This window comes from Pan paniscus, chromosome 20 (assembly GCF_029289425.2).
Source record: "Pan paniscus chromosome 20, NHGRI_mPanPan1-v2.0_pri, whole genome shotgun sequence".
NCBI lineage: Eukaryota > Metazoa > Chordata > Mammalia > Primates > Hominidae > Pan > Pan paniscus.
The window spans coordinates 7,981,059-8,003,884 of NC_073269.2; the positions used below are offsets into that span (position 1 = coordinate 7,981,059).

General features: G+C 56.5%; 2 protein-coding genes across 4 annotated transcripts; one reads left to right on the forward strand and one right to left on the reverse strand.

The window, feature by feature from the left end:
- Nucleotides 1-1,633: 1,633 nt before the first annotated feature.
- Nucleotides 1,634-10,853, forward strand: GIPC3 (GIPC PDZ domain containing family member 3). 3 transcript variants are annotated; one of them, XM_034945527.4, is made up of 6 exons: nt 1,634-1,961; nt 2,634-2,819; nt 2,955-3,135; nt 5,596-5,708; nt 5,984-6,065; nt 6,192-10,853. In XM_034945527.4, the coding sequence occupies exons 1-6, from the start codon at nt 1,737-1,739 to the stop codon at nt 6,341-6,343; spliced, it is 939 nt and encodes a 312-aa protein (XP_034801418.2). In that variant the 5' UTR covers nt 1,634-1,736; the 3' UTR covers nt 6,344-10,853. The 3 variants fall into 3 exon arrangements, with proteins under 3 accessions (XP_034801418.2, XP_057156546.2, XP_057156545.2); XM_057300563.2 differs by having other exon boundaries at nt 5,984-6,078; nt 6,192-10,851; XM_057300562.2 differs by lacking the exons at nt 5,984-6,065; nt 6,192-10,853 and having other exon boundaries at nt 2,634-3,135; nt 5,596-5,886.
- Nucleotides 10,854-11,047: 194 nt separating this feature from the next.
- Nucleotides 11,048-22,619, reverse strand: TBXA2R (thromboxane A2 receptor). The gene is made up of 3 exons (XM_024926430.4): nt 22,489-22,619; nt 15,756-16,624; nt 11,048-13,243 (listed from the first exon to the last, which is right to left on the reverse strand). The coding sequence occupies exons 2-3, from the start codon at nt 16,539-16,541 to the stop codon at nt 12,998-13,000; spliced, it is 1,032 nt and encodes a 343-aa protein (XP_024782198.1). The 5' UTR covers nt 16,542-16,624; nt 22,489-22,619; the 3' UTR covers nt 11,048-12,997.
- Nucleotides 22,620-22,826: the final 207 nt, after the last annotated feature.

Below are 22,826 nucleotides of genomic sequence, written 5' to 3' on the forward strand. Positions count from 1 at the left end.
GAGGATTCCTTGAGGTCAGGAGTTCGAGACCAGCCTGGCCAACATGGTGAAACCCCCGTCTCTACTAAAAATACAAAAAAATTAGCTGGGCATGGTGGCAGGTGCCTGCAATCCCAACTAATCAGGAGGCTGAGGCAGAAGAATCGCTTGAACCCGAGAGGCAGAGGTTGCAGTGAGCCGAGATTGTGCCACTGCACTTCAGCCTTGGCAAGAGAGAGAGACTCCATCTCAAAAAATAAAATAAAATAAAATATCTGATATGTCAGATGGTAGCTTTAAATGCTGAAGAGAGACTGGGCACAGTGGCTCACATCTGTAATCCTAGCACTTTGGGAGGCCAAGGCTGAAGGATGGCCTGAACCTCCTGGTCTTGAGTTTGAGACCAGCCTGGGCAACACAGTGAGATCCCAACTGTACAAAAAATTAATCATGTTTCTAAATTAAATTTTAAAAAATTGAACGTGGCCGGGCGCGGTGGTTCACGCCTGTAATCCCAGCACTTTGGGAGGCCAAGGCAGGTGGATCACCTGAGGTCAGGGGTTCGAGACAAGCCTGACCAACATGGTGAAACCCTGTCTCTACTAAAAAATACGAAAATTAGCCAGGCATGGTGGTGTGTGCCTATAATCCCAGCTACTAGGGGGGCTGAGGCAGGAGAATCGCCTGAACCCAGGAGGTGGAGGTTGCAGTGAGCCGAGATCATGCCATTGCACTCCAGCCTGGGCGACAGAGCTAGACTCCGTCTCCAAAAACAAACAAACCAAAGGCTGGGCGTGGTGGCTCATGCCTGTAATCCCAGCTTTTTTGGAGGCTAAGGTGGGTGGATTCCTGAGGTCAGGAGTTCAAGACCATCCTGGCCAACATGGTGAAACCTCATCTCTATTAAAAATACAAAAAAATTGGCCGGGCATGGTGGTATATGCCTGTAATCCCAGCTACTGGGGAAGCCGAGGCATGAGAATTGCTTGAACCTGGTGGGCAGAGGTTGCAGTGAGCTGAGGTCGTGCCACTGAACTCCAAACTGGGTGACAGAGCGAGACTCCAGCTCAAAATAAATAAATAAATAAAAATAATAAAATAAAATAAAACAATGACCTCGCCTAGCAGAGGGTGAGTGCTCCAGCACCCTCAGCTGTCCCAATCCTTTTTTTTTTTTTTTTTTTTTTGAGACGGAGTCTCGCTTTGTTGCCCAGGCTGGAGTGTAATGGCGCCATCTCAGCTCACTGCAACCTCCGCCTCCCGGGTTCAAGTGATCTCAGCCTCCCGAGTAGCTGGGATTACAGGCGCCCAGCCACCACGTCCGGCTGATTTTTGTATTTTTGGTAGAGACGGGGTTTCACCATGTTGGCCAGGCTAGTCTTGAACTCCTGACCTCAGGTCATCTGCCCGCTTCGGCCTCCCAAAGTGCTGGAATTACAGACGGGAGCCACCGCTCCAGGCCTGTCCCTGTCCTTATTTGTGGTCCCTGTTCTTCCAGGGTCCTGAGCTCAGGCCCCCCCGGACTGCGGGTATCCCCGAGGAGGGCGCAGCTGGCCCTGGCAGGGCCCGGACACCTGGGGCCCGACCCACCCCTGCGCACCCCGCGGTGTCGCCTTCCCGGGCGGCTCGGGTTCCCAGATCCACTTACCCGGGCGTCTCGGCTGTCGCGCCCTGGGCCGGGGGAGGGGAGGCTGCAGGAAGCGGCGGATCTGGCGGCGGCGGCGAGGGCCCGGGTGGGTGGCCGAACTTCTCCCGCCATGGAGGGAGCAGCGGCCCGGGAGGCCCGGGGGGCCGAGACCCCGCGCGCGTCTGCGCCCCCGCCCGCGCTCTCGGAGCCCCCGGCCGCGCCCCGCGCCCGCCCGCGCCTCGTCTTCCGCACGCAGCTGGCTCACGGGAGCCCCACGGGCAAGATCGAGGGCTTCACCAACGTCCGCGAGCTGTACGCCAAGATCGCGGAAGCCTTCGGGATCGCGCCCACCGAGGTAAGGACCCCGGACACCGGCGCCCAAGACCACCCGCCTGATGGGGTGAGGGGTAGGGAGCTTGGACCCTGGACGGGAGACCCCAGATCCCCGGATCCCAGACATCGGGGTGGCCGCCTCATCGCCGGATCTCAGAGACCCAGCCCTCAGATCCCGGGGTGCCACACTCCCAGGGGCCCCCTTTGCACGCTCTGCGCAAAAGATGGGCAGGTCTTAGGGCTAGCGGACCCCTAGATATTCCAGAAAATCCTCTGCGCAGACCTAGCTTGGAGCGGACCCCAGCCCTCGGGGAAGCGCCTCTGTGCTTCCTGGGCGTAGCTGGGGTCTGGGGTTCCAGATGGCCCCCTTAGAGATGGGAAGTCTGAGGCCGCCGTGGAGTTGGGGGGTTCCTGGGCGTTTTTCCAATCCGGGTTCGTTTGGTTTGCAGTCCCCAGGGGGCGCCAGCAGATTAAACCTGGAGGTCTGGGGGCTGTAGGTCCCGGGGTATGGAGAGGGGTCTCCACCTGCTGGAAGTCTCCTTCTCCCTCCTCTCTCTGTTCTGGGGGTCCCACGCCCTGCCCTTTCCCATGGGCTGGGATCCTGGTCGCTGGGGGCAGGGGCCTGCGCAGACAGGGTGGCTGCGTGGGGGGATGCATGCCCTGGCTAACTCTGGGCTCCTTCTCCCCCGGGAAGATTTTATTCTGCACCCTCAACAGCCACAAAGTGGACATGCAGAAGCTCCTAGGGGGTCAGATAGGCCTGGAGGACTTCATCTTTGCCCACGTGCGAGGCGAGACCAAGGAGGTGGAGGTCACTAAGACAGAGGATGCTCTGGGGCTGACCATCACGGACAACGGGGCTGGCTACGCCTTCATCAAGGTGCCCGGGAGGGGGTGGGCGGGTGGCTTCCTGGGGTCCAGCAACTGCCCCCACCCCACTCTGGGTCGACGTGGGTTCTGCGGATTGGAGGCGGGTGGCTGGGGTTGCCCTGCCAGCGACGCTGGATCCCTGCAGAGAATCAAGGAAGGCAGTATCATCAACCGGATCGAGGCAGTGTGCGTGGGTGACAGCATCGAAGCCATCAACGACCACTCCATTGTGGGCTGCCGCCACTACGAGGTGGCCAAGATGCTCCGGGAGCTGCCCAAGTCCCAGCCCTTCACCCTGCGCCTGGTGCAGCCCAAGAGGGCCTTCGGTGAGGCGGGTGGGCTGGCGGGAGCTCTTCCCGAAGTGCGTTCTACGGATGCCTGGGGTGGAGGAGGGTCGGGGATGGGACGGGCTGGAAGGTTCTAGGTGCACCCGCTGCGTGCCAAGGAGCTCCTGGCAGGGTATCAGAAACTCGTAGGTAGTTTCTATTAATAGATTGTTATGGAGTCAGCCTGTGGGGGAGGGGTGGGGGAGAGACTGGGTAAAGTGGAGTTGGAGGAGGACGCGTCCAGAACCACTTTGGAGCCAGGCTGGGAGACTTGTTTTTGTTTGTTTGTTTGTTTGTTTGTTTTTGAGACGGAGTCTCACTCTGTTGCCTGGGCTGGAGTGCAGTGGCGCGATCTCAGCTCACTGCAATCTCCACCTCCCGGGTTCAAGCGATTCTCCTGCCTCAGCCTCCCGAGTAGCTGGGACTACAGGCACCCACCATTGCGCCTGGCTAATTTTTGTATTTTTAGTAGAGACGGGGTTTCACCATCTTGACCAGTCTGGTCTCGAACTTCTGACCTCAAGTGCTCCACCCGCCTCAGTCTCCCAAAATGCTAGGATTATAGGCATGAGCCACCGCGCGCAGCCTGGGAACTTTTAAAGCAGTGCTTTGAGGTCATGGTGGATTGTAGAAAATGAGAATATGAGAAAAAAGTTTTCTTTCTTTTTTCCTTTCTTTTTTCTTTTTTTTCTTTTCTTTCTTTTTTTTTTTTTTTTTTTGTTGAGACGGAGTCTAGCTCTGTCGCCCAGACTGGAGTGCAGTGGCTAGATCTCAGCTCACTGCAAGCTCCGCCTCCCGGGTTCACGCCATTCTCCTGCCTCAGCCTCCCGAGTAGCTGGAACTACAGGCGCCCGCTGCCACCACACCCGGCTAATTTTTTGTATTTTAGTAGAGATGAGGTTTCACCGTGTTAGCCAGGACTGTCTCGATCTCCTGACCTCGTGATCCGCCCACCTCGGCCTGCCAAAGTGCTGGGATTACAGGTGTGAGCCACCGCTCCTGGCCGTGCCAGCTAATTTTTTATTTTTTTCTTTTTTTGAGACGGAGTTTTGCTCTTGTTGCCCAGGCTGGAGTGCAATGGTGTGATCTCGGCTCACCGCAACCTCTGCCTCCCAGGTTCAAGTGATTCTCCTGCCTCAGCCTCCCAACTAGCTGGGATTACAGGCATGTGCCACCATGCCTGGCTAATTTTGTATTTTTAGTAGAGATGGGGTTTCTCCATGTTGGCAGGCTGGTCTCGAACTCTCGACCTCAGGTGATCTGCCCTCCTCGGCCTCCGATAGTGCTGGAATTATAGGCATGAGCCACTGCACCCTGCCCATTTTTTTTTTCATAACTAGACTTTCTCAATGAAGAAAGCAGTGTATTGATTTACACACTGGCACATTCTCCTCATCTAGCCATGGGTTGGCCCTTTGGATAGCGTTGTTCTATAGAACAGAGACAGAGATTCTAGAAGTGCCCCAGCACACATGGAGAGATGTCCCAGGGAGAGTGAGCTGTATGGGGTTCTAGAATCTGCCCTGCCGTGGCTGTGAACTCCAAAAGCCATGCCTAAAAACAGAGTTTAGGCCGGGCGTGGTGGCTCACACCTGTAATCCCAGCACTTTGAGAGGCCAAGGCAGGTGGATCACCTGAGGTCAGGTGATCCATCGTCTCAAAAAAAAAAAAAAAACCTGGCTGGGTGCAGTGGCTCAAGCCTGTAATCCCAGTACTTTGGAAGGCCAAGGCGGGTGGATCACGAGGTCAGGAGTTCGAGACCAGCCTGGCCAATATGGTGAAACCCTGTCTCTACTAAAAATACAAAAAATTAGCTGGGCATGGTGGCAGGTGCCTGTAATCCCAGCTACTCGAGAGGCTGAGGCAGGAGAATCGCTTGAACCTCGGAGGTGGAGGCTGCAGTAAGCCAAGATCATGCCATTGCACTCTAGCCTGGGTGACAGAGCAAGACAACATCTCAAAAAAAAAAAAAAAAAAATCAAGCTTAGTCTGAGACTAAACCCAGCTCTAGAGCCCAGGCCAGCTCTCAGACCAAGCCCTGCTCTTAAGCCCAGGCCAGCTCTGAGACTAAGTGTGTTTCTAGCACCTCAGTCCTGACACTAAGCCGGGTTCTGGAACCCAGACAAGAACATATCTAGATTGAGGATCCTACCACAAGGAGGGTCCCAAGCAGTCCCTTCTAGAGAAAGTCCCTAGAAGAGGGAGAGTGAGGGCATGGGACTGGGATGTTAGTTCTAAACCTGCTCCATTACAACACCTCATTCTGGACTTGTGATTTAGTTTGCTGGGGATGCGAAGTGTGGAATCTCGAATAGGTCTCTGGAGACTTGCCGTACAGATGTAAGGAGGACTTTGAAGGGGAGGAAGATTCTAGAAAGGCTCGGCTGTTGGCCTCCCAGGGTTTACAAAGATGTGGCTCCACCCAGAACCCATGGCCATCCCTCACTCTGTTCCTTCCAGATATGATTGGCCAGAGAAGTCGGTCCAGCAAATGTCCAGTAGAGGCGAAAGTGACCAGCGGGAGGGAGACCCTGCGGCTTCGTTCTGGGGGGGCTGCCACAGTGGAGGAAGCGGTGAGTGAAGGGGAGGGGCTCTCCCCAGGCTTCTGCACCTTCAGCTCCTCCACTGAGTCAGTGCGGTCTTGGGTAAGAACTTCTCCTCGGAGCCTCAGTTTCTCTGCCTGCAAAATGGGTCCTCATTGAAAAGTGGGGCAATGATGTTGGTACCAGCACTACTGACTCGTGTGAGGGTCCAGTCTACTCTTCCCTTAGGGGTGGGGGTCGGGAGGGGGCTGGGCTGGAGGGCTCCAAAGCTTTTCACCCCTGACTTCCCTCCCGTGTGCCCCCAGCCCAGTGAGTTTGAGGAGGAGGCATCTCGGAAGGTTGATGACCTGCTGGAAAGCTACATGGGCATTCGGGACCCCGAGCTGGGTAAGGGGCCAGGGTAAGCCAGGGGGCCCTGGGGGGAGGGAAGCCTACGGGAGGAGGCAGGGGTCCCAGCGGGAAGTTGGGCGCGGGGAGTGCCCTCACTGACATCCCCTCTGGCACGGCCCGCAGCGTCCACCATGGTGGAGACGTCCAAGAAGACAGCGAGTGCCCAGGAGTTTGCACGCTGTTTAGACTCCGTCTTGGGCGAGTTCGCCTTCCCCGACGAGTTTGTGGTGGAAGTGTGGGCCGCCATCGGCGAGGCCAGAGAGGCCTGTGGCTAGTTTGCCCTGGGGGGGCCCAGCACAGCCCCAGCCCGGAGCCCAGCCCCCTGCCCCGGCCCTGCTCCAGAACCCAGCCCAGATCGGAGGACAAGTTCCTCTCTAGAACCCAATCCAATTTGGAGCCCCAGCCCAACTCCAGAACCCAGCCCTTCTCTAGAATCCAGCCCAGATCTGAGGCCAAGCTATGTGCTAGAGCCCAGGCCAGCTCTGAGACCGAGCCCAGCATTGAGAATAAGCTCTGTTCTAAAACTCAGGCCAGCCCTGAGACCGAGCCCAGCTCTAGAACTCAGATGAGCTTTGAGGCCATGCCCAGCACTGAGACCAAGCCCTGTTCTAGAACTCAGGCCTGCTCTGAGGCCAAGCCCAGCTCTAGAACCCAGATGAGCTCTGAGACCATGCCCAGCTCTAGAACTCAGATGGGCTCTGAGACCATGCCCAGCTCTAGAACCCAGATGGGCTCTGAGACCAAGCCCAGCTCTAGAACTCAGATGAGCTTTGAGACCATGCCCAGCACTGAGACCAAGCCCTGTTCTAGAACTCAGGCCTGCTCCGAGGCCAAGCCCAGCTCTAGAACCCAGATGAGCTCTGAGACCAAGCCCAGCTCTAGAACTCAGATGGGCTCTGAGACCATGCCCAGCTCTAGAACTCAGATGGGCTCCGAGACCGAGCCCAGCTCTAGAACTCAGATGGTCTCCGAGACCAAGCCCAGCTCTAGAACTCAGATGAGCTTTGAGGCCATGCCCAGCACTGAGACCAAGCCCTGTTCTAGAACTCAGGCCTGCTCTGAGGCCAAGCCCAGCTCTAGAACCCAGATGAGCTCTGAGACCATGCCCAGCTCTAGAACTCAGATGAGCTCTGAGACCAAGCCCAGCTCTAGAACTCAGATGAGCTTTGAGGCCATGCCCAGCACTGAGACCAAGCCCTGTTCTAGAACTCAGGCCTGCTCTGAGGCCAAGCCCAGCTCTAGAACTCAGATGGGCTCCGAGACCAAGCCCAGCTCTAGAACTCAGATGAGCTTTGAGGCCATGCCCAGCACTGAGACCAAGCCCTGTTCTAGAACTCAGGCCTGCTCCGAGGCCAAGCCCAGCTCTAGAACCCAGATGAGCTCTGAGACCAAGCCCAGCTCTAGAACTCAGATGGGCTCCGAGACCGAGCCCAGCTCTAGAACTCAGATGGGCTCTGAGACCATGCCCAGCTCTAGAACTCAGATGGGCTCCGAGACCGAGCCCAGCTCTAGAACTCAGATGGGCTCTGAGACCATGCCCAGCTCTAGAACTCAGATGAGCTCTGAGACCATGCCCAGCTCTAGAACTCAGATGGGCTCTGAGACCATGCCCAGCACTGAGACCAAGCCCTGTTCTAGAACTCAGGCCTGCTCTGAGGCCAAGCCCAGCTCTAGAACCCAGATGAGCTCTGAGACCAAGCCCAGCTCTAGAACTCAGATGAGCTTTGAGGCCATGCCCAGCACTGAGACCAAGCCCTGTTCTAGAACTCAGGCCTGCTCCGAGGCCAAGCCCAGCTCTAGAACCCAGATGAGCTCTGAGACCAAGCCCAGCTCTAGAACTCAGATGGGCTCCAAGACCGAGCCCAGCTCTAGAACTCAGATGGGCTCTGAGACCATGCCCAGCTCTAGAACTCAGATGGGCTCCGAGACCGAGCCCAGCTCTAGAACTCAGATGGGCTCTGAGACCATGCCCAGCTCTAGAACTCAGATGAGCTCTGAGACCATGCCCAGCTCTAGAACTCAGATGGGCTCCGAGACCGAGCCCAGCTCTAGAACTCAGATGGGCTCCGAGACCGAGCTCAGCTCTAGAACCCAGATGAGCTCCAAGACCGAGCCCAGCTCTAGAACTCAGATGGGCTCTGAGACCGAGCCCAGCTCTAGAACCCAGATGAGCTCTGAGACCACGCCCAGCTCTAGAACTCAGATGAGCTCTGAGACAGAGCCCAGTATTGAGACCAAGCGCTGTTCTAGAGTCCAGGCCAGCTCCGAGACCAAGCCCAGCTCTAGAACCCAGATAAGCTCTGAAACCAAGCCCAGCATAGAGACCAAGCCCTGTTCTAGAATTCAGGCCACCTCTGAAGCCAAGCCCAGCTCTAGAACCCAGATAAGCTCTGAAACCAAGCCCAGCATAGAGACCAAGCTGTGTTCTAGAATTCAGGCCACCTCTGAGGCCAAGCCCAGCTCTAGAACCCAGATAAGCTCTGAGACCAAGCCCTGCTCTGAAGCCCAGGCCAGCTCTGAGACGAAGCCCATCTCTAGAATCCAGCTGGGCCCTGACAACAAGCCAAACTCTGGAACCCAGACACATTTTAAGACCCAGAGCAGCTTGGAGACCAAGCCCAGTTCCAGAATCCAGGCTAGCTCGGAGACCAAGCCCTGCTGGAAAACTCAAGCTGACTCTGGAACTCTGGACAGCTCCACGATGCAGCCACACCTGGACACTCGGTCTAGCTCCGGAACCCCAGTTAATTTTGGAACCCATGTGAGATTCATGAAGCAGCCCAGCTCTGGAACCCCAGTCAGCTCAGGATTCAGAGACAGCTCCCAAACCAAATCCTATTCAAGAACTCAGACCAGCTCAGAAACCCAGGTCCACACGGCTGCCCAGTCCAGATCCCAACCCCAGTTGCATCCAAGTGTCCATCCCCATCCTGCAGCCCAGTCCAGCTCCAGTGATGATTCCAGCTCTGAGACTGAGCCCAGCTCTAGAACCTCGCCTAGTGCTACAACCAGGCCCAACTCCAGGATTCAGACCAGCTCTGGAACCCCATCCATCTTGGAAGCAAGACCCAGCTCCAGCACACAGCTTGGTGCCAAGCCCCACTCTCCTTGCACAATGCAGCTCAGCTCTAGAATGCAGTTTACTTCCAGGACCCAGACCAATTTCAAGGCCTGGCCAAGCTCCAGAGCTCAATCCAGCCCAAGCACCGCACCCAGCTCTGGAACTCAGCTCAGTTCTGGAGCACAGGCTGGTTCTGAAATCCCAGCCAGCTCCAAAACACAGACAGCGGCTGAGACCCAGCCAAGTTCCAGAATCCAGCTAAGCTCTGGAGTCCAATCTAGTCCTGGGACCCAGGCCATCGCAGCAATAGAATTAAGCTCCACAGCCCTGTCTAGTTCCGACAGCAGGCCCAGCTCCAGGACCCAGCGCTGCCCAGGAGCTCGACCAGCCTCTGGGACTCAATTTGCCTCTAAAACCCTGCCAGGTTCTAGCTATCAGCTCCAGACCACAGCCCCAGACAGCTCTGGTATTCAACTGGACTTTGGGAAGCAGACGAGTTCTGAAAGTCAGCTTAGCTTTGGAACTCAGCCCAGCTCTGGGGCCCAGATAAGCTCAAGAATTCAAGCCAGCTCTGGAAGTCAGCTTAGTTCGGAAACCCAGCTGATTTCCGGAGCCCAACCCAGCTCCAGAACTCAGACTAGTTCTGGAAACCAGCTCAGCTCTGGGACCCAGACCACTGCAAGAATTCAGCTCAGCCCTGGAGCTCATCTTAGCTCCAGAACCCAGTCCAGTCCTGAGACCAGGCTCAGCTCTGAGGCTCAGTCCAGCTCTGGAACCCAGTTCAGTTCTGGGATTCAGTTCGGCTCTGAAACCCAGACCAGCTCAAGAATTCAGCCCGACTCTGGAGCCCACCTTAGTTCCAGAACCCAGTCCAGCTCTGAGACCGGGCTCAGCTCTGAAACCCAGATTGGCTCAAGAATTCAGCCCAGCCCTGGAGCCCACCTTAGTTCTGGAACCCAGCCTGTTTCTGGAACCCAATCCAGTTCCAGAACTCACACCAGTTCAAGAATCTGGCTGAGCCCTAGAAATGGACTCTGCCCACAGACCCCTGGCCTTGACCCTAGAATCCAGCTTGAGGCCCCTGCCCCAGCCCAACCTCAGCCCCCAGGCCCATCCCCCAGAGACCCCACCCCAGCCCCTAGCAAAGACCCCCAGCCTCTGCCTCAGCCCCATGATCAGGTATGTGGCATCCAGGCCAGCCTTGGCCCCATCCCAGGCTTACCCCAAGCCTCCTACCTGGCCCCACAGTCACAGGTCTCCTCAACCCCCCAGAAGCCAGCCGTCTCTCCCAAGCCCCAGGTGGGACCCCAGAAGTCCACCCCACCCACCATATCTGTCACTCCTAGTCCTGCCCCTAGGGCAGCCCTCTTGAGTTCCCAGCTGTCTGAGTCCCCAGCTTTGGCGCCAGCCCTTTGCCCCACTCTGGGGGAGCCAGGACCCCGCCCTTACCGCGGGGGGCCGTAGCTTGGCTGTGACTTAGCCCTGGTTCATGTGGTTCTCGTCCTCTCCTGTCCCTTCCAGCCTGGGTCCCCCAGAAGCAGCAAGTGACCTTATTTCTCCAGCAGGCGGTGGTGGGGAGTGTGCGGTGGTGAAAACAGGGGCTTCACCGGTCCTGGCTCAGATCCAGGTCCTTGGAGGGAAAAGGAGGGCAGGAGACGGGTTGCACCGGATGTACCCTGAGGGCTCATGGTGAATAAAGGCACCTTCCATCTCTGCAGCCTGGTGTGTCATTCTGGGGGAAGTTTGGGGGAATGCAGAGATGTGGGGCTGGGGGGCTGGCTGAAACTGTGGCAACACTGAATACCTCTTGAGCACCTACTGTGTACCAGGCACTTCATTAAGCACCGCATAGGCATGAGCTTACGTGCCTGCAGGCGACAGGTGCTCCACGAAGACCCAGCCACTGGTCCTTTCTACCAATATTTATTGAGCACGTACTATGTGCAAGGTGCTGTACAGAACACTGTGGTGTTTGAAAGGTTGCTGGGTGAACAAGTGAACAGTGGAGGAAACGGGCATCACTCCACGCTTTTGCATCTCTCTCTCTCTTTCTCTGTTTTATTTATTTACTTATTTAGAGATGGAGTCTTACTCTGTCGCCCAGGCTGGAGTGCAGTGGCATGATCTCGGCTCGCTGCAACCTCTGCCTCCTGGGTTCAACCAATTCTCCTGCCTCAGCCTTCTGAGTAGCTGGCATTACAGGCGCCCGCCACCATGCCTGGCTAATTTTTTGTTTGTTTGTTTGTTTGTTTTTTGAGACAGAGTTTTGCTCTTGTTGCCCAGGCTGGAGTGCAATGACGTGATCTCGGCTCACTGCAACCTCCACCTCCCGGGTTCAAGCTATTCTCTTGCTTCAGCCTCCCGCGTAGCTGGGATTACAGACATGCGCCACCACGCCCGGCTAATTTTTTTGTGTATTTTTAGTAGAGACGGGTTTTCTCCATGTTGGTCAGGCTGGTCTCTTAACTCCCGACCTCAGGTGATCTGCCCATCTCGACCTCCCAAAGTGCTGACACTACAGGCGTGAGCCACCGAGCCCTGCAATTTTTGTATTTTTAGTAGAGACAGGGGTTCACCATGTTGGCCAGGCTGGTCTCGAACTTCTGGCCTCAAGTGACCCTCCCGCTTTGGCCTCCCAAAGTGCTGGGATTACAGGCATGAACAATCGCGCCCGGCCCATTTATATCTACTTTTAATGACACACAGATTCAAAGGTGGTTTGAATGCAGGTTCCAGGGCTAACCTGTAGCCCTCCCATTACAGGCTGCTGGGAGAATTCTAGGTGGTACCACCCATCGAGTGATTAGGAAACACTCAAGAAACAAGGTGGGGGAGGAACCGAATCCTCTCTGTCCCTCCCCATCCTTCCCAGCCCTGCCCTCGTCTGCTCTGGGTGAGGCCCAATGCACAAACTCCAGAGACTGAAAACTTCTGGACCCAAAGGAAAAGAAAACCAAAGGCAGAGATATATTTTGGCAAGAAAAGGGGGTGCCCCCGTTCACATTCAATCCTTTCTGGACAGAGCCTTCCCTGTTGGAGGTTCAAAAGGAAGCAACTGTACCCCAGCAAGTAGGTCAAATTCAGGTTCAAAGAGCAATGCAAGGCCGGGCGCAGTGGCTTACGCCTGTAATCCCAGCTGCTCGGGAGGCTGAGGCACGAGAATCGCTTGAACCCAGGAGGCGGAGGTTGCAGTGAGCCGAGATCATGCCACTGTACTCCAGGCTGGGCCACAGAGTGAGACTCCGTCTAAAAAAAAAAAAAAAAAAAAAAAAAAAAAATGGCCAGGTGTGGTGGTTCATGCCTGTGATCCCAGCACTTTGGGAGGCTGAGGCTGGTGAATCACCTGAGGTCAGGAGTTCAAGACCAGCCTGGCCAACACGGTGAAACCCCGTCTCTACTAAAAATACAAAAATTAGCTGGGTGTGGTGGCGCGCGCCTATAGTCCCAGCTACTCAGGAGGCTGAGGCAGGAGAATCGCTTGAACCCGGGAGGTGGAGGTTGCAGTGAGCTGAGATTGCGCCACTGTACTCCAGCCTGGGGGACAGAGCAAGACTCCGTCTAAAAAAAAAAAGCAATGCAAGACCCTCTTCCAATGTCTGCATGCCCTTCCTGGGGTTGGGAGGGACGCAGAGAAGGGGTGGGAGCTCTGGATGGGAAAAAGGGGCCGAGGAAGGGAGAGTGCTTGGTAAAAGGATCAGGGAGGAGTTGGGGGTTCCCCGGATTGGATTGGGGCAACCCAAAACCCTGCTGCTGATGCCCACTGTCCATCCAGCACCCCCAGCTCCCAAATCCTCAGAACAGGCAGATGGGCTGTCCGAGGGGCCAAGGGCTCCGCGGAAAGGCGCGGGAGGGGCGCTCTGTCCACTTCCTACTGCAGCCCGGAGCGCTGAGTGAGCTGGGGCTGGAGGGACAGCGACCTGGGCCGGGTGCTGAGGCGAGGCTGGAGACGCCGGAGCACGGCGCGGCGGAACAGGATGTACACCCAGGGGTCCAGGATCTGGTTCCAGGTGGCCACGCGCAAGTAGATGAGCAGCTCCTTCTCCGTGGCGCGGGACAGCTGCCCGGCGGGGCTCATGGCAGGTGGGTTTCGTAGCACTGTCTGGGCGATGAAGACCTGCAGAGGGGAGAGCTGTCAGCCTGGGCCCCCGCCTCCAGCCCCGCCCACCCCGGTCCCTGCCCGGGGTCCCCTGAGATCCAGGGTCCACTCCGTTTTTTAATTTGATTTTTGAGACAGGGTCTCACTCTGTCATCCAGGCTGGAGTGCAGTGGTGCGATCTCAGCTCATCGCAACCTCTGCCTCCCGGGTTCAAGCAATTCTCCTCCCTCAGCCTTCCAAGTAGCTGGGATTACAGGTGCCTGCCACCACACCTGGCTAATTTTTGTATTTTTTGTAGAGACGGGGGTTTCACCATGTTGGCCAGGCTGGTCTCGAACTCCTGACCTCAGGTGATCCACCAGCCTCAGCCTCCCAGAGTGCTGGAATTACAGGAATGAGCCACTGCGCCTGGCCAGTGTCCACTCTGTTACTGCATTGCTGGGTGACCTCAGGAGAGTTGACTAACCGCTCTGAGCTCCTTTTGATGGGTTCATAAATTAGCGCACTCTTAGCCAGGCAGTGGCTCACGCCTGTGATCTCAGCACTTTGGGAGGTAAATAGGAGAGAATCACTTGAGCCCAGGAGTTCAAGACCAGCCTGGGGAACATAGTGAGACCTCATGTCTATAAAAAGTTAAAATAAATAGAAAAGTTACCCAGGCATGGTTGCACTCCAGCCTGGGTGACAGAGCAAGATCCTGTCTCAAAATAAATAAATAAATACCTTTTTTTTTTTTGAGACGGAGTCTCCGCCTCCCGGGTTTACGCCATTCTCCTGCCTCAGCCTCCCGAGTGGCTGGGACTACAGGCGCCTGCCACCACATCTGGCTACTTTTTTGTATTTTTAGTAGAGACAGGGTTTCACTGTGTCAACCAGGATGGTCTTGATCTCCTGACCTCGTGATCTGCCCTCCTTGGCATCCCAAAGTACTGGGATTACAGGTGTGAGCCACCGCACCTGGCCATAAATAAAATATTTAAATAATAAAAATTATATTTATCTATAGGTCAGGATTGACGGGAAATTTTTTTTTTTTTTTTTTTTTTTTTTTGAGACGGAGTTTCAGTCTTGTTGCCCAGGCTGGAGTGCAATGGCAGGATCTCGGCTTACCACAACTTCCGCCTCCTGGGTTCAAGCGATTCTCCTGCCTCAGCCTCCCGAGTAGCTGGGATTACAGGCATGCACCACCACATCTGGCTGATTTTTTTGTATTTTTAGTAGAGACGGGGTTTCTCCATATTGGTCAGGCTAGCCTTGAACTCCCGACCTGAGGTGATCCACCCGCCTCAGCCTCCCAAAGTGCTGGGATTACAGCCATGAGCCACCTTGCCCAGCCTCTTCTTTTCTTTTCCTTTCTTTCTCTGTTTCATTTCTTTTCATTGTTTTTTTTTTTTTTTTTTTTTTGAGAGATGGAGTCTCACTGCAAGCTCCGCCTCCCGGATTCACGCCATTCTCCTGCCTCAGCCTCCTGAGTAGCTGGGACTACAGGCACCCGCCACCACGCCCTGCTAATTTTTTTGTATTTTTAGTAGAGATGGGGTTTCACCATGTTGGCCAGGATGGTCTCCATCTCTTGACCTCATGATCTGCCCGCCTCCGCCTCCCAAAGTGCTGGGATTACAGGCATGAGCCACTACGCCCGACCTGTTTTGTTTTTTACTAAGAATTTCTTTCCATGTTTCAATGGTTAGAGGAAAACAAAATAGAGGCAAAAATTGAGTGACATAAAAACAACATGAAAGTCAAATTTCATCATCTATCCATCAGTAGTTTTATTGGCCACAGCCACGCCTACTCATTTATGTGTTTTCTACGGCTGCTTTCTATTTTTTTTCTTTTTTTTTAATTTTGAGGCAGGGTCTCACTCTGTCACCTAGGCTGGAGTGCAGTGGTGCAATCATAGCTCACTGCAGCCTCAACCTCCCAGGCTCCAGCAATCCTCCTGCCTTGACCTCTCAAAGTGCTGGGATTGCAGGCACATGCCACCAGGTCTGGCTAATTTTTGTTTTTGTTTTTGTTTTTGTTTTTTGAGACGGAGTCTCGCTCTGTCACCCAGGCTGGAGTGCAGTGGCGCCATCTCTGCTCACTGCAAGCTCCGCCTCCTGGGTTCACGCCATTCTCCTGCCTCAGCCTCCAGAGTAGCTGGGACTACAGGTGCCCGCCACAACGCCTGGCTAATTTTTTTGCATTTTTAGTAGAGACAGTGTTTCACTGTGTTAGCCAGGATGGTCTCGATCTCCTGACCTCATGATCCGCCCGCCTCGGCCTCCCAAAGTGCTGGGATTACAGGCGTGAGCCACCGCGCCCGGCCTTAATTTTTGTATTTTTAGTAGAGACAGGGTTTCACCATGTTGGCCAGGCTGGTCTCGGACTCCTGGCCTCAAGCGATCCTCCCGCCTCGGCCTCCCAGAGTTCTGGGATTACCGGCGTGAGCCACAGCGCCCGGTCCCACCATCAGGATCTAAATCCACCCTGGGTGACCAGAGGCCCAGTCAGGAGGGTAGCAGGACCCCGCAGAGCCCCTACTCACCAGCAGGGGCAGCCAACACACGCTGGCCACCACCATGATCCCCAGGAGCTGAGCCATCATCTCCACCTCGGAGTCCCGGGGACGCTGCTGGGCCGCCTCCTGCCCGTGGTAGACGTGGCACAGGGTGGCCACGCTGACCGTGTTCAGCAGGAAGGACAGCCCGACCGAGAGGCCGCCCAGCATGGAGAAGAGCAGCCCGAAGGCCACGTCCCCGGACTCGGCGCCCAGCGTCAGGAAGCACCAGGACCCCGGGTATTGCACGGTGTAGCGACCCACGCCCAGCAGGGGCAGCAGGCCCAGCGCCAGCGCGGCCGCCCACACCAGCCCCACGGTGGCCCAGGCGCGGCGCTGCGAGGCGACCGCCGGGCGCGAGAAGGGCCGGGTGATGCCCAGGTAGCGCTCTGAGGCCATGGCGGCCCCCAGCAGCAGCGGGGACAGGCCGAAGAAGATCATGACGACGCCCATGAAGCGACAGAGACGGCAGCCAGGGTCCACGGCGTGCCACTCGAAGAGCGCGGCGTGCTGGGACACCACGATGGTACCGGTCACCAGCAGCCCCAGGAAGTCGGTGAGGACGAGGCCGCAGAGGAAGGTGAGGAAGGAGGAGCGCGTGTGTGAACCCCCCTGCCGCGCGCCCGCCAGCACGCTCAGGGCCAGCAGGTTGGAGGCCAGGCCCACCACGCAGAAGGAGGCGGCGAACCAGGGCGAGGCGATCAGCCGTCTCTCCTCCAGGGTAATGTTTGTGGGCCGGAAACAGGGCCCCAGGGAACTGCCGTTGGGCCACATGGCTCCGGAGCCCTGAGGGATCAGTCACCACCCCATCAGGCCGATGCTGCAGACAGGGCAGGCTGGCACTGGTTCAGGCACACCTGGGAGGCGAGAGAAGATTTGCTTGTGATTAATTCTGCATTTCAGTGTAAGTAGCTCTGGTGAACTCCTACACCACCTTCAATGCCCCAGCTCAAATATCCTCTCCTGGGTTTTTTTTGTTTGTTTGTTTTTTGTTTTTTTGAGACAGAGTCTTGCTCTGTCACCCAGGCTGGAGTGCAGTGATGCAATCAAGGCTCACTGCAGCCTCGACCTTCTGGACCCAAGTGATCCTCCCATCTCAGCCTCCCAAATAGCTGGGACTACAGGCACATACCCTGTAGTATGTAGTCCTCCCGCCTCGGCCTCCCAAAGTGCTGGGATTACAGGCGTGAGCCACCATGCCCAGACTTTTCCTCCATTTTCATGGTGTCGGTTTTATAATAAGAAATAAACCCTGAAATCCAGTTCTATTTTGGGAACAAAAAACACAACTTCTTCGGAATGGCAGGTTCCCCAGGGACGGTTGGTAGAGAGCAGCAGGCGGGGATCTGTTACTCTGTGTGGGGCTAACGCTCAGCCACAATGCACAACAAAATCGGAGCCAAGCCAGGCGCAGTGGCTCATGCCTCTTATCCCAGCACTTTGGGAGGCCAAAGTGGGCGGATCACTTGAGGTCAGGAGTTCAAGACCATCCTGGCCAACATAGCGAGACCCTATCTCTTAAAAAAATATATATCTGGGTGTAGTGGTATGCACCTGTAATTCCTGCTACTTGGGAGGCTGAGGTTGGAGGATTGCTTGAGCCCCAGATGTTGAGGCTGCAGTGAGCTACAATTGTGCCACTGCACTCCAGCCTGGGCAACAGTGAGACCCTGTCTCAAAAAAAAAACCAACCAACCAACAAACAAAAACGCTAAAAACCCCCAAAAACAAAAAAATGGGGCCAGGTGTGATGAGTGAAGTAAAAATAAAATGAGATGGTTCAAAAACCAGCTTCTGGCTGGGTGCAGTGGCTCATGCCTGTACTCCCAGCTCTTTGGGAGGTTGAGGTGGGTGGATCATCTGAGGTCAGGAGTTCGAAACCAGCCTAGCCAACATGGTGAAACCCCATCTTTACTAAAAATACAAAAAATAGCCAGGCATGGTGGCGGGCGCCTGTAATCCCACCTACTCAAGAGACTGAGGCAGAAGAAATGCTTGAACCCGGGAGGCAGAGGTTGCAGTGAGCCGAGGTCGCACTACTGCACTCCAGCCTGGACAACAGAGCGAGACTCCATCTCAAGAAAACAAAACAAAATGGCCAGGTATGGTGGCTCACGCCTGTAATCCCAGCACTTTGGGAGGCCGAGGCGGGCGGATCACGAGGTCAGGAGATCGAGACCATCCTGGCTAACACAGTGAAACCCCGTCTCTACTAAAAATACAAAAAATTAGCCGGCCGTGGTGGCAGGAGCCTGTAGTCCCAGCTACTCAGGAGGCTGAGGCAGGAGAATGGCGTGAACCTGGGACGAGGAGCTTGCAGTGAGCTGAGATCGTGCCACTGCACTGCAGCCTGGGTGACAGAGCGAGACTCCGTCTAAAAAAAAAAAAAAAAAAAAAAAAAAAGAAAACAAAACAAAGCCAGCTCCCCATACCCCATGGGTCATGTCAAAGTCCAGAGGGTTGTGGCTGGTTGTAAAGTCACCCAGGAGGCTAGGATGGAACCCGGGTCTCCTGCCTCTCGCCCTGGCACACCCCCAAGTCACCTGGAGGGACTGGGTGGGCAAAGGTGGGCGAATGGGACTGTGTGCGAGATGGAGGTGCCAGGCAGTTAAGGCTCAAAAGGTCCTATTAGGGTCAGGCGTGGTGGCTCACGCCTGTAATCCCAGCACTTTGGGAAGCCAAGGAGGGCGGATCACCTGAAGTCAGGAGTTTGAGACCAGCCGGACCAACATGGTGAAACCGCATCTCAACTAATAAAAATACAAAAATTAGCCGGGTGTGGTGGTGCATACCTGTAATCCCAGCTACTCGGGAGGCTGAGGCAGGAGAATCGCTTGAACCTGACAGGGGAAGTGATGTTTGTGGGCCGGAAACAGGGCCCCAGAGCCAAGATCGTGCCACTGAACCAACCTGAGCAACAAGAGCAAAACTCCGTCTCAAAAAAAAAAAAAGAAAAAGAAAAGAAAAGAAAAGAGGGAGGCCCAGGTGGGCGGATCACGAGGTCAGGAGATCGAGACGATCCTGGTTAACATGGTGAAACCCCATCTCTACTAAAAATACAAAAAATTAGTCGGGTGTGGTGGCGGGCACCTGTAGTCCCAGCTACTCGGGAGGCTGAGGCAGGAGAATGGCGTGAACCCGGGAGGTGGAGCTTGCAGTGAGCTGAGATCGCGCCACTGCACTCCAGCCTGGGCAACAGAGCGAGACTCTACCTCAAAAAAAAAAAAAAAAAAAAAAGTCGGGGGTGCTGATGACGGGAATGAAGGGATCCACGCGCAGCACTCAGCACAGCACAGCGGGCACTCAATGCGTGCTGGCCCTGAGGCAGGGCCTGGGCTGTGGGGTCGCAGCAGCTAACGCGTTCCAGGGCGGTCAAATGGGTGGCTGTGGCCCTCACTCCCCATCTCATTTGTGACGCTTTGGCCTGGCTTCTGGCCTTGGCTACGCTGTCTCTAGCCTCATAAATTATCCAGCTCCCGACAGCGGCACTGAACTCCCTTCCTGGGAGGACAGCTAAGGCCACTGCCACCATGGTGGGAGGCGGAGCTTCCAGAGGAGAAACTGAGGCCTGGAGAGCAGATGCAGTGGGGGGTTCCTCGCGGCCTCTGGCGATCATTGCCCTCCACTCCGGGCTGCTTTGGCGCCTGGGGTTTGGATTCCTGCACTGGGATTTCCCCTGGGACAAGGCGTTCCTCCCTCGAGAGCTGGTATGTGCTGTTTCTGGACATTCCTTGGGACTCGGCTGTCCCTGCGGCCACTGCCCCGACCTCTGCCTGGAGCAACTTCCAGTCCCTCCTGGGTCTCAGGGTCTCCTCGACCACACTCCACTCCACTCACCGGGGGTCACACACCCGGAACTCCCTCACACCTCCCGTGGCTGGGAGCAAATGCATGGCCCAGAGCCCTTGGCCCAGGGGAGCCTGGAAACTGGCACTGAGTCCTTTTGGCCACAGCTGGCTGTTTCCAGTCCCCCCACCTCCACTCCCCACCCTGGCTTCAGGCGATGGCAGCCATCTCAAGTTCTCCAGACAAGGATGCCAATGGGGGGACCGGGCAGGGCCTCCCTTCCCTCCTGCATTGGCCAGGAGGGGTAGCAGGGGCCCCCACTCGGTGGGGGAGTAGAGCAGCACTGTGGCTCTTGGGAAAGTTACTGTCCCTCCCTGTGTCTGGGGAGAGGTGTGGACCCAAGATCCCTTTTTGATGTTGAATAATTCCAGAATTTTGCAGTCTGAGAGCAGACGTTTGCCCTCAGCGGGGTCAGGGTTGTGGAATTCTAACACGCTTCCAGTCCTGGGATGCAGAAGGCCTCACAATTCTAGAATCCCAAGAGGCTGAGGTCCTGCAACTTTGATGGGAATCTGCCTGGGTCCCGGGTTCCAGAAATCTCTGTCTTAATTCCTGGCTTCTTTCTGGAAGGCGGACAGTGAGTTCTCCCTCATCCGATGCCACCCCTGACAGGGTACCCGGCTTGCGGGTCGTGTGACTCGGAGGGCTCTGTCCGGCGCTGTTTCCAGAGGCCCGGGCGCTGGGCTGGGCGTGGGCACCAGGCCTGGCTGCCCCAAGCCTGGTTGCCAGTGGAATGTGATCCTTGGTTCCCAAACAGCAGGCCTCTCCTCCGCCCCATGTTCCATCCTCGTGCCCCCTCCCCAACTCCCTGGAGCATGTCACCTCATCATCCATCCATTTCTCAACAAGTCCCCTCTCCTCAGCACCCCACCCTGCCCGCCCCGCCTGCCTGTCACGGCCTGAGCCCACCCCCCCTCCCCCAGACAGGCTTGGAGGCTCTAGTCCCTGATCTGCCGTGGCCAGGCTGGGGCTCCACCTTGCCGAGCCTCAGTTTCCCCGCTCTGTGAAATGGGGGTGAGCTTCTGATCTCCATGCCTGCGGGTGCTCAGCTCAGGCCTCCCTGGCTCTCACCTCTGCAGGGCGCCTGGCTGTACCCACAGCTCAACTCCCTACAAGGTGCCCGGGCAGCCAGCAGGGAGCCCTGAGGCTCCGTGTCACCCCGGTCAGCCTTGGACCTTGGACCCACAGGGCCCTTTTGGGACTGAAACTTCAGGGACCGGCCAGACCCTCCCATGCCTGCTGTAGATCTGAACGCTCATGGGCGTGGACCCCCACATGGTAGCGGAGGCAGACACACTCCACACCTTGATGGGCCCACCTCCCCTCACCGCAAAGCTCCATTTCCAAGAACATTTCCTGTTTGTGACACCAGCAGGGTCCCCAGGCCACACAGTGCAGGGCGGGGACTCCCCCAGTCAGCCAGACTCCAGCCAGCCTTGTTGGGGCCCTGAGTCACGTGGCCCCCTGTGAGCCTCGCTTTCCCCATCTCTCTAGTGGGGGCTCCCCAGGGAGCACGCACGGAGCTCCGTCACACAGGGGCCAGCAGGGACCAGGGGGCGGGACCCAGGCGGTGCAGCTGGTGGTTAATGGTGGACCACAAGTTACAGTGATTCCACCAACATGCACCTCAGGCCACCACTGTGTGTGCACACTCGAGACACACAGACACAGCCAGACACACACAGGCAGAAACACAGCAGACACACAGGCAGAAACACAGCAGACACACAGGCAGAAATGTGACAGACAGAAACACAGCAGGCAGACGCACAGATGTGCACAGACACACACACAGAAACATGACAGACACACAGGCAGAAATGTGACAGAAACACAGCAGACAGATGCACAGACATGCACAGACACACATACAGAAACATGGCAGATACACAGACACACACAGATACACACACACAGAAACACCACAGACACACACAGACAGAAACATGACAGACACACAGGCAGAAATGTGACAGACAGAAACACAGTAGACAGACGCACAGGCATGCACAGACACACATACAGAAACATGGCAAATACACAGACACACACAGATAGACACACACAGACGGAAACATGACAGACACAGACACACACAAGCAGAAACACAACAGACACACAGACACACACAGATAGACACACACAAGCAGAAACGCAACAGACACACACACACAGACACACACAGACAGAAACACAACAAACACACAGACACACACAGACACATACAGGCAGAAACACGACAGACATAGACACACACAGATACACACATAGGCACACAGGCAGAAATGTGACAGACACAGACAGAAAAACACAGACACACAGGCAGAAACACAACAGGTACATAGATACAGACAGACAGACACAGAAAGACACACAGAAGAACACACAGTATTTAACAGTCACAGACTCTCGGCAGAAACAAACACACGGTCACACACACAAAACCACCACACACGCACAGACACAGACACACAACCAGGGCCATGCATGGTTCACTCCCAGAGACAAGATCACACACACAGCCGCACAACCACACTCAATCCCTGCCACACCCAGGGCCTGGGCCCCCTCCCCGGCTGCAGCCCCCTGAGTCTGGGACCCCCATTCACAGCCATGTGGCCCCACAGAGACAGAGAGCCCCCCGGACAGAATCAGCCTGGGCCGCACCCAGACCCAGCCGCCTGGGCGCCCGGGGCAGGCCTCAGGGCACCATGCCACCCGCCGGGCCACACAGGGGACACCTGGCACCTGGCCGCTGTCACCGCGGGCTTTGGGACACACCCACAGCAGGGCAGGGCCAGCGCCGGATGCGCCCAGCAGCCCGGGCTCACACCAGAGCAGTGCATCCCGCCCTAAGCCAGCGGGGCGACCTCACCTTCAGAGACCTCATCTGCGGGGCTCCCACCTGGCTGGATCCTGCGACCGGGGGTCCGGGCGCCGTCTGGAGCTGAGCAGGCAGATGTGCGGGCGCCGAGGGTGGAGCGAGGGCTGGGGGCGGGCACAGGGAGGGGAAGGACGGGCTCGAGTGGGACCTCCCAGGGAAACTGAGTCAGTCTGGCTGTGACCAGCGGCGGGCCCAGCAGAGGACCCACACAGATGGAGGGCGTGGCGGCACAGGACCCCCTGGGGTCGCGGCCTGGAGGGGTCCGCGGGGGCTAAGCCGAGCTGGGACGGGTGGGGGCCGCTGGCAGCCCGCGGCTCGCTCTCTCCGTC

Coding starts and splice junctions, on each gene's coding strand:
- GIPC3 (XM_057300563.2), top strand. CDS start 1,737: ATGGAGGGAGCAGCGGCCCGGGAGGCCCGGGGGGCCGAGACCCCGCGC. Junction 2,820..2,954: donor CTGGCTACGCCTTCATCAAG/GTGCCCGGGAGG, acceptor GGATCCCTGCAG/AGAATCAAGGAAGGCAGTAT. Junction 5,709..5,983: donor CTGCCACAGTGGAGGAAGCG/GTGAGTGAAGGG, acceptor GTGTGCCCCCAG/CCCAGTGAGTTTGAGGAGGA.
- TBXA2R (XM_024926430.4), bottom strand. CDS start 16,541: ATGTGGCCCAACGGCAGTTCCCTGGGGCCCTGTTTCCGGCCCACAAAC. Junction 13,244..15,755: donor TGTGTTGGCTGCCCCTGCTG/GTGAGTAGGGGC, acceptor TCCCCTCTGCAG/GTCTTCATCGCCCAGACAGT.